A 10,495-nucleotide genomic window follows, 5' to 3' on the forward strand; every position below is an offset into this window, starting at 1 on the left:
ACTGCACCCAATGCTGTGTCGTCAGGGGCCAGCTCCAACCCTGCGTCCCCATCTTACCCTACACCCGCTAAATTCCAGGATTTGGCCTGAGTCCAAATCAGTTTTCCAGATAACCTGGGAAAAGTGGCATTAAACAACCCAGTTTCATGGTCCTTTCTTTAACATTCCCAAAGGCCCTCCAAGAGCTCTTTAAGGATCCTACTACCTAGAGATTTCTACAAGTCTTTGCAGCATGTTAGCCAAGGGCCCTGATGCATAAGAGAGAGGCACGTGGAAAGATGGAGGAAACAGTCCCGCTGTGTGGAGTTCTGAGCAGGAGTCGGGGTTTGGACACCCCAGGAGGCTCCGTCCCACCTGCATGTCCTCTTCTAAGGGGGCATTTCCTAAGCATTCTGGACAGCCAGAGGGCCAACTCTGGAGACCTCTCTTTCATTGCTGCTAATGGAGGTTCTTGAGCTTTATCTCCTAGGAGAGCCCTGGTACAAGCAAATTCCCTGGACTAAGGTAGGAGCGAGCACAAGCCCGGAACACCCTGCTGGGCTTTCCTTCCAGGCCTTCGCCTGCTCTTGGAACTTGCTGCCTTGGAATCTCAGGGAAGGGGGTGATCTCAGCTCCTCTGTGCTCCCAAGGATCCTCTCCCTGGCCAGAATGTCGCCCCATGCTGGCAGCTGCTAAGACTCCAGCTGCACAGGCAAACCTACAGGGGTCCCTCACTCCAGCACTAATGGGAGGCGAGGCGGGGATGAGTGCAGTCCCTTTGGGGCAAAAACTGCACCTCCCCCTTTCCTCCTCTCCACCCAAGTCAAAGTTACCCAGGGGCTAGAGCCCAGGTTCTGTCCTGCAGCCCCGTGGATAAGGCAAGGGTCTTCTACAACTATGTCTTTTGGGGGGACATTTCCACTATCATTTCCCAGGGATTGACATCCTAAAAAAGTCACATAAGATTTTCAGAGAAAAGCTGGACTTAGCAGCATTTCGTCCCCAGAGACACAGTATGGATGTGCTAGAGACCCACTGAGGCCAGGACCCTGCTCCCACAGGGCTGGGTGAGGCACTCAGCCACAACCCTGGTGCAAACACTGCACCCACCCAGGCCCTGGGAAGCCATCGCCTCCTCCTGAACCCAGGACCCCGTGTTCCAGAGAGGTGGCAGAGAGAGTCAGGGCTGGGGTCAGCTGGAGGGCAGCTCCCGGAGCCCCCTAGTCAGTAAGGTAGGGATGCTGCCCTAAGGCAGAAGGAGTGAAGACAGAATTTCTTGAAGCCAGAATCCTGACCCCTGGTGGGTCCCAAATGCCACCCGAACCAGCTCCTCGGCCTTAGGGGTCCGGGAGCTGAGGATCCTTGCAGCTTGCTCTCCAAACTCCCCAAACCAATGAATGGGTGATTGGGGGCTAGACTGTACGTTAGGATGGAATCCCAGAGGGTTTGGGATTCCAATAACTGTCTTGCCCTCCTTGCCCCGGCCTCCACATCTGATCTTTCCACCCAACTCCACAAGCCAGAGCCTGGGGTCAGCCCGAGGCATTCAGGTCCGGGTTACTGCCCTGGCAGGGAGCGCTCCTGGATACCCGGGGCCCGCCGCCTCTGGGAAAGGGTTCTGGGAGAAAGGGCGACTCTGCCAGGGGCCACAGTGCGCTGGAGTCCACGCCGCGGCGCAGGGATCCCGGGGTGACTCCCAGCCGCACCCCTGCACAGGCTTGAGTCCCAGGTGCGAAGGGATAGGACCAAGAAGTGCGCACTTTCAGCCTGGCCCCCTCTGGTTGAGGCTGTTGCCTCTGGCGCTCCGGGGGTGACCCAGCGGGCCTAACAATGCAAAAGGGGTCGCACAGGACCGAAAAGCAGGGGACGCCGGTCCGGGGAGGCCGGGGCAAAGTGAACGCAGCTGCCAAAGTGGGCTGCCCGGGTCAGCAAAACTTTGTCTCTCAGTGCGCAGGCGCAGGGCAGGGTTGGGGGACCGGCGAAGGAGGGGAGGAATCCCGAGGCAAGGGGAGGCGGGAGGGAGGAGGAGGGAGGGACGGAGGAGGGTGGTGGATTAAAATAAGTAGGCGGCTCGGTGCTAAGGGATGAGTGAGTCGGAGCTCGGTCTCTCCCCAGCAAGTTCTCAGCCGCTCCCGGTTCAGACCCAACCGGGGAGCTGCGAGCGGGGCTCCCCATCCCCCGGAGGGCAGGGCTCCGGGGCAGCGGCGCGCTCGCGAGCGTCGGGCGCTCGGAGTCCCCGCAGCCAGAGAGGGGCCAGGACTCGGGAGCTCCGGGGGTGCCTGCGGAACCCAGCGCCTCTGGCTTCCCGGGTCCCCCGCAGGGGAGCCCCAGCGACTCCCTCAGCCCGGGACCGCGGCGGAACAAGGTAACTGCAGTCCTGGGAGCCCCTACTCGGCGAGGGGGGATGCGGGCAGCGCTCCCGGGCCCCCTGGCACCGCGCGGCCGGTGTCTCCTCTCTGCGTCCCACTAGGAAGCTCCTCCCGCCACACGGAGGCTGCAGGACCTTAGTGAAAGTCAGAGCGGCTGCAGCCCGGGGTGGGTGGGGGTGCCGGCTCGGGGACTGCGCGCGCGGGGTCTTCGGCCCCTGACCTCCGGGGAGTGAGGGGGCGGGACTCCACCACGGCCCCTCGCGCGGCCCGACTCCTAGGAATCCGCGGCGAGATGCCCGCGGACTTGGGATGTCGGCCTGCGGGCCCCCCTCTAAGAAACCGAAGAAACTCCAGCGGGCAAGAACTTTCCCGAGACGCACGCCTAGCGCGGTGTGACCTACTTTAGCTGACGAAGAAGGAAGAGGGGATGGATGCGTGGCCCCGGCCGCAGCCGACGGCGCGGGGACAGGTGCACGCCCCAGCAGGATCGCGCTTTCGCTGCAACTCTGTTGTTGGGCGTAGTTGCGCTCAGGTATCGGGCCTCCGGGACCCGCAGCGCGGGGCTGCGTGCCTGGCTCACCTCGCACTTCTGCTCTGACTTCGGGGTGTTCTCTGTAGGACGATTGCTCTGTGTGGCCAAGGCCTGGGGGGTCACCTGCGACTGCCTCGGTTCAGGGAAGCGTGCAGGGGGGCGCGGGCACCGTTTCCCCGTTGGAGACCCGCACGCCCAAGTAGCGGAAACGCTGCGTGTGCCGTGAATGTCTCGGGCTTGGGGCTTATAAGGCAAGGATTCGTTTCCAACCCCTGACTGTCCCCTAACTCACCCTTCAGGAGAGAAGGGGGGAAGCCGGAGGAGAGAGGGAAAGAGGGAAGGGGCTGCCTGCGGAACTGCTTTCTTTCCCGAAGTGTCTCGGTTCAGCAGAACGAAAACCCACATCCAGTCCTTTTTCAGCAGCTCGAGCAGTAGCGTGATGGGCTCTCCGAGCGTAAAGTAGCTGCGAGGGTTTCTTTGTTGCCACAATTTGGTAAATTTCAACCGGGCTAAGAGCTGCGCGCTGGCTTTGGGGAACAGGAACCACGTGCAAAGCAAGTTGGCCTCCCAGGTTCACGGCCTCCTAGAGAAGACCAGGGCTGACAGGGACGAGGGGAGACCGGTGGGTAGACGTCCTGTCCGAGGCTCCTCCAAGTAACTGCGGCGTCAGTAAGACTGGGGAGCAGACCGCTAAGGACGCAGCGGCGTTTAGATGCCGAGGGATGGCCGCCTAGCCGAAGGGTTCGTTCGATCTCGTTCGTTGGGAGAAGTCAGCCGAAGGATCCGGTGGTGGTCAGGCCTCCCTCCAGGGGCCTGGACGCCTGTCACCACGCGTGCTGGGGATTCGATGTCAAGGATGATTTTCTGGGGCTGCTGCTGGGCTCCTCCAGGCGCAAGCTCGTGAAGCTCACTCGGTCCTCATTAATGCAAGCAGTTAACTCGCTCACGCTCAATTAGCCCCGAATAAACCACTTTAATAGACTCTGCACACTTCATTAATGCCCGGCGGAGGGCTGGCTGCAGACCTGGGATTGGCGCTCGACCGTGCGAGGGAAGGAGCGCCGGCGCTGCGCAGGGACCCGGCTTGGAAGCGCGAATTGCTTCTGCTGCGTGTAGTCGGGATTTTACCCGCACCTCCCGGATCCCGAGGCTCCAGCTCCTGGCCGAGCGGATGCCTGGCTGGGGGGGGGGGGGGGGGGGGGGGGGGGGGGGAGGTGTATGCCCTCGCGTTTCAGAATCTAAAGCGTTCACACGAGGGTCCCCCGGGCCAGGGCAAGGGGACTCGGAGGGGCTGGGAGTCCGTTCATCCTCTCCGACTGGAGGGGCGAGTGTGAGACCCGTGTTTTTCTCTTAGTTGACCGCCTGAAACCGGATCGTACATTTGGCCCATTCTGGGTACTAGTGTAAGGAGCCACGTTTCGAACGAATTTCGTCCCCGGGAAAGTCGTTGGCGAGAGCCGGGGGAGCCCTGGCCTCGGAATGCGGCAGAAAATAAGAAACTGGCTGCGCTGCTGAAGAAAATAAATTGAGTGTTGGGGGAAACAAGATCGGGCAGATAGCCCGGAAAGGTGGGCTCACAGGAGCTGCGCTGGCTGCAAAAGCCCCCTCCCCCTGCGGAGCCCAGGTCTCCTCCGCTCCTGAGGGGAGGCCAGCTTGATACCCGACCTCAGTGGCTCCCTCCCCACCCCGGGGGGTGGGGGTGGGGAGCACCGTGAGGTCTCGGGCCCTTTGCAGCCCACCGCCCCGCCGCCACCGCCGCTCGCCCGGCCCGCGATGGGCCGAGCACCGAGGGGAGGAAGCGGAGGCACCCGAGGCGCCCGTCGGGCTCGGGGAGCAGGAGATAAGGATCTGATTTCCAGCGCCTAGAGGGGAAGAAGGGGTGACAGCCAATCAAAGAGCGCTCACCTCACCTAATCACCTAAATCTGGGCCAACATTTTAAATTGGCGAGCGTTCTCTTTCTCCCTCCCCTCTGCTCCCCAGCCCCAACCCGCCCCTGCTTTCTCTCTGGCCCACTTCGCATTTCGCTTCGCGGGGTCTTAGCGCTCCAGGATGATCTCAGCGCTGTAGGAGCACCGACCACCAGTGATCCAAGCCGCAGGGAAGATTGGTAGGGAGGCCCTGGCTCTTCCGTGGGGGGTGAGCACTCCTGCCACTGAGCGCGGATCCTCAGGCCCCCAGGCTGAATTAATTGCTGCCTTTCCGCTGGTTTTCATCTGGTTACTAATGTAACCTATAGTGGGAAGAAATCTCCTCAGGCTTTTCGCGTTTTACACCTTCCTGCAGAACCTTTCTCTAGGGCCCGCTATTCAGCCAGTGACTTCGCTGCCAGCTTCCAAGGAAAAGGGTTTCTGCGTCAAGATTGTCCATACTTCTTCCTGAAGGGGCCAGGCAATCTCCCAGGAGAGCTTTGCGGCAGTGAAATGCTGCGGAGTCGGACTGGGCCTTGGGGCCTTGGGCTGAGGGTAAGCTAGCCTAGGGGAGCTGCCTGGGCGGTGTCAGCAGCCAGCTGTGGGAAGGAGCGGTGCAGTGGCCCGCACAACCCAGGAAGGGGGGGGCTTACTGAAGGTTAGAGCAGCAATCTGAGGGAGAGAAGAGGGGGCATGGGGGGTAAAGGAAAATGTGGGCAGCAAGGGATTGAGACAGGCAAAGAAGGACGCCCCAAGCCCCCTGCTCCCTCAGTGACTTCTCGAGTAGCCCTCAGCTCAGAGCTGAGAGAGGTCAGCACTTGAGCCTCCCAAGAGCCCCGCGTACTTTCTACTTTTATTTCTCCATGTTGTTGCCTCCACTGGACAGACTGAATAGAATGTCTGGGAGGCATGGAGATGAAAGGTCTCGCTGCAGAACCCAGACCTGTCCACGGAGGCTGGAGAGCCTGACCAGGAGATGCCAGGAGATGCCAGACTTCTGGTCACTTCAGCTTCCTGGCCTTGCAGTTGGAGGGCACAGAGATCATAAAAGCTGAGGCCTGGCTCACAGGCATACCCACCTGCCCAGGTGTCACTGCGCACACAAACATCCCAGAGCCCAGAGACACTGCCCCCTGTGTTATGGGGTAGGGAGGGCACTGAAGTCCCCTTGTATGAGCCTGCAGATGTTTGACTGAATGAGTAAGTGAATATGGGTGTCAGTGTCCTCACTGAAGCAAAGGCAATTCCCAGGGGCTAAGGTAAGGAGTCAGTCCAAAAGCAGCTGCAGAGGGTGGTGTCAACAGGGCTCATTAATCGTGAGGCAAAGAAGCAAATTTGAGGTCAAAGTTGAGAGCTTGGAGAGAAAGACGACATGGCTTCTAGAAGCCAAACTGAAGATCATTGGAGCTGAATGCATAGGAGCCAGAGATGTACAGATCTGTGTGTGTTTGTATGTGTGCTGTCTCTCCGGGATCCCTGCATGGGTTCCGTGCAATCCACGGTGTGTGTATGTGTGTGTGAGCTCAGGCGCGTGCAGGAACACATTCACGCCAGTTCCTGCATTTTGTTTAAGAGTACAACACTGATCCCCTCAGTTTATCTTTGCACCTCGTTGTCAACTCTGCTTCAGAACGTGTGAATCTGTGTTTATCTGTCACTGCGCATTTCTGTTTGTTTATCTGCACATGAACATGTAAGTGTGCTTCCAAGTTCCCATTCTCTGCGCAGGAGAGTGCAATTCAGTGTTGACTCAGGCTTGTGTGGATGTATATTTCCACACAACCCCTGTGTTTCTGCCTTTCTCTGTGCTCTGTACACTGTAGACCCTCATTTAAGTCGGTTGCATAGCATAGGATTTAGTTTCCTGCTGGTTTCTGTAGCAAGATGTGTGTCTCTGCCAAGGCCATTTGGAGGGAGCCGTTGCATCCGAGAGGGTTCCATCTTCTCTGTGATGGCAGTGGGTTCCCTCAGTGGGGTCTCAGACTCCCAGCATCTGCCCTGGGGGACAGAGAGGGTGTGGCCGAGCTGGAATTCCTAAAGAGGGTGACCTACTCTGAACTTCTCTTTTTCTCTTCCTTCTTTTTTCTTCTTTCCTTGCAGATTGCGATTGAGAACCCACTGCAGCTACCACCATGGGCAGCAAAACCTTGCCAGCGCCAGTGCCCATTCATCCATCCCTGCAGCTCACCAACTACTCCTTCCTTCAGGCGGTGAACGGCCTGCCCACGGTGCCCTCGGACCACCTGCCTAATCTGTACGGTTTCAGTGCACTGCACGCTGTGCACCTGCACCAGTGGACGCTGGGCTACCCTGCCATGCACTTGCCACGTTCCTCCTTCTCCAAGGTCCCGGGCGCCATGTCCAGCCTGGTGGACACACGCTTCCAACTGCCCGCCTTTCCCTGGTTTCCTCACGTAATCCAGCCGAAGCCTGAGATCACCGTTGGAGGCAGCGGCCCCTCTGCGCTCAAGACCAAGCCGCGCTTTGATTTTGCCAACCTGGCCTTGGCTGCCACGCAAGAGGATCCGTCCAAGCTTGGCCGGGGGGAGGGTCCTGGCTCCCCCGCTGGTGGGCTAGGCGCCCTCCTGGATGTAACCAAGCTGTCCCCCGAAAAGAAGCCCACGAGGGGACGCCTGCCTTCCAAGACCAAGAAGGAGTTCGTCTGCAAGTTCTGTGGCCGCCACTTCACGAAGTCGTACAACCTCCTTATACATGAGCGGACGCACACCGATGAGCGGCCGTACACGTGTGACATCTGCCACAAAGCTTTCCGGAGGCAAGACCACCTACGGGACCACAGGTACTATGGGTGCCCCCCCCCCAAAGCTGTCACGGTCCTCCCCATCCTCCTCCCTAATGACATGGTTCTTGAGCCTCGCTGGGGCTCTCAGGCCTCACGGATTCTCTGACATCGTAAAGGAAGCCATACAAGGCTCAAGCGTAAATTCTTGGAGCATGGGTGGAGAGAGCATGGGGAGAGTAAGTCAGGTCTCCATGAGCTGCAGACAGGCACACACAGCTTTCTCACCCCTTCCTCCATCTGCGGATCTGCAAGCACTGTCCAGTACAAGTTTATGCGGTGATGGACAGTGCGACCCGTGATGCAAGTGACCCCAGAGCACTTACAATGCGCAACTACTGTGACTGTGAAATTAAGTTTTTAGTTTTACTTAATTTTCGTGTTAATAACCACATGTGGCTAGTGGCTGCCCACTTGGACAGCACAGCTCCAGCAAATTGTCCCTCCTGCCCCTAGGCCCCCTCGTTCACCTTTGTTGTTAACCCAGACCTTATAAGGAGACAGCGCTTGCCCCTCCTGGGGAAGGCAGGGGTGGGCCTAGCTGGACCGGTGACGTATCAGATGGATCAGATATTGCCTGCAGGTTTCTGTCACCTCCCTACTCAATCCACAAACAGCATTTTGCCCGCTCCTCCCTAGGTGCCCCCCACCCCCTTTCTTTTGAGGTCAAGCTCCTCTTGCAGTGGGAGGGGATCTGAGATAACTGTTTATAACATTACATCATTTTGCAAAGATTAATTCTGCTTTTGCTTTCAGATACATTCACTCCAAAGAGAAGCCTTTCAAGTGTCAAGAGTGTGGGAAAGGATTCTGCCAGTCCAGGACTCTCGCTGTCCACAAGACGCTACACTCACAGGTGAAGGAGCTCAAAACCTCCAAGATCAAGTGCTAAAGACAGCCTCCAGGTCACCAGGACCCCGGGTCACGCTGCCCCCTCCTCCAGAGGGACCAGAAGCCACAGGCGACTCTGGCGGGCAGCGGGAGGGACTCCTGGGACCTTCCCCTACCCCAGACTTGTCCCTTGGGTCCCGGGCGCACGCGGAACTTGAGAGCCCCGCCCGGAGCCGTGACCCCAGCCGCCCGGGCGGCTCCCCCAGGACGCGGCTAAAGTCTTGGCCAAAAGGCGGTACTCACGTGGCGGAAGGGAAACTGCATTTAAAAAAAAGACCGAAAGCTCCGCGGAGCCGCAGCGGCGCCTCTCCCAGAAGTATTACTTTTTCTATTGTTATTTTATACGTTTTCTTTATTATTTTTTTTTTCTTTGACCATATAAGCTTGTAATTCTGCCTGCGGAGAGAGAGGGGAGAGGGAAGGAAGTTCTGTGCGTTTGCAGATTCCACCCCCTCCTCCCGTCCCCATCCCCACCCCGGGAGCCTGCAAAAGTGTAATCCGTGTATCTGCTTCAGCCGCCGGGCCTGGGAGCGCGGGGCCACGGAGCGCCCCCCGCCCCCTGCTCCGCAGCCGGTCGGCCGGGGGCCCTCGGACTCGGAGGGCGGACGGCGGGGCGGGGGCCTTGAGCTCTGCGGCTGCAGGGGCCCGGCCTCCGGCTCCCCTGCTCCGCCGGCCCGTCACCGCGAGCCAGCAGCCGGCTAGGAGCAAGGCGTTGTATTGCGATTGGCACTTTATGCTGACCATCGGTAACGGACATTTATCACTGGAGTTTTTTAAAATATGAAATAAACGGTTATTTTACAGGCAATGCAGGACGGGTATTTTCCCTCGCAAACACGGGACCCTGGGAGGCTTCTTTCCTTCAGAGGAGCAGAATTCCCTGCCCGCTCCAACCTGTCCCACTTCCGAAAACCCAGCCTTCGTGGGGGGATGGGGTTGCGATGGGTGAAGTCTCCTCTCTGCCTGTGTTGGTGTGCCTCGTATTTTGTGTATTTTACGCCTCCACTTAGGCCTTTGGGGGCTCAGTGTCCCCACTCCTCACCTCCATAGGCTGGTAGTTTCCAAAGAAGCCCAGCGTGCGGCCAGTACTTGGGCCGTAAAAAATCACAACGTCCCCGGGTGCCAGGGTCGATTAGGGTCCACGAAGGGAACAGAATGTCACCCACCTCTCCAACCAAAGGCTTCTCTACTGGCCTCCAACATCTGCTTTGATGGTGGGGGGGAAGGGGGGGCTTCACGTATAGCTTCAGGACCAGTACTGTCCCCAGGGCCCCATACCCCGCTGCAAATGCACAATCACCGCTGCTTCCCCAAAGCCCCAAACCTACAACCGTCCCTCCGTTAGGATCCCCCAGACACAATTCTCCGGCTGGGGCTTATCCCCTGCCCCCAGCGAGGCTCCACGCCCGCGAAGATTCCCTACAGTTTTTAAAGCCTCGTCAGGAATGGCGGGGGCGGGCGCCCTGGGAGGCCCGGGAAGTTTAGGAGGGGAAATCTGAGTCCTCCCTCCACAAGTTGAACCTTCCCCGGGGCGTCTAGTTTTCCCACAATTAGAGGCCAGGACGCCGGGGGCTCTCCTGCTTGGGGCGGGGCCGGGCTCCCCCAGCTCCAGTGTCCTGACCGCAGGGCGGTGCAGGCGGTGGCGCCCGCGGCCTTTTTCCCAAGACGGGCGCTCGGCCTCTCGGGCTTCAGCGCCTGGAGCTCAGCAGCCGCGGAGGCCGCTGGGCCGAGCTTCCCGGCCTCGGGGACCCAGAGTCCCAGCCTCAGGCGGAGCCCCGTGGCCTGAGAGAGGAAGCCCGGGCCGTACGAGTTAAACCGCTCTAGCCTTTCACTGCACCGCCCGCACCTCCACTGGGCGTGCCCGCCCCTTGCGGGCTTGAACTCCGCGGCTCCCGAACCCAACTGGTCCCGGCGGCCTTGGCTGGCCCTGCGCGGAGAACCCTGCCCACCGCGTTCGGAGCCACGCTGCCCCCTGCTGGACGGGCCCGGAGGGGCGGGCCAGGACTGGGGCGTCC

The 10,495-nt window shown here is 59.6% G+C and overlaps 1 protein-coding gene across 1 annotated transcript; it reads left to right on the top strand.

Moving 5' to 3' along the window:
* The first annotated feature begins 2,083 nt into the window (after nt 1-2,083).
* Nucleotides 2,084-9,278, top strand: OSR1 (odd-skipped related transcription factor 1). The gene is made up of 3 exons (XM_039223234.1): nt 2,084-2,344; nt 6,890-7,589; nt 8,346-9,278. Exons 2-3 carry the CDS (start codon nt 6,922-6,924, stop codon nt 8,479-8,481), a joined length of 804 nt encoding a protein of 267 aa, XP_039079165.1. The 5' UTR covers nt 2,084-2,344; nt 6,890-6,921; the 3' UTR covers nt 8,482-9,278.
* Nucleotides 9,279-10,495: the final 1,217 nt, after the last annotated feature.

This window comes from Hyaena hyaena, unplaced genomic scaffold (genome assembly GCF_003009895.1).
Source record: "Hyaena hyaena isolate Hyena2069 unplaced genomic scaffold, ASM300989v1 scaffold_1307, whole genome shotgun sequence".
Classification (NCBI taxonomy): domain Eukaryota; kingdom Metazoa; phylum Chordata; class Mammalia; order Carnivora; family Hyaenidae; genus Hyaena; species Hyaena hyaena.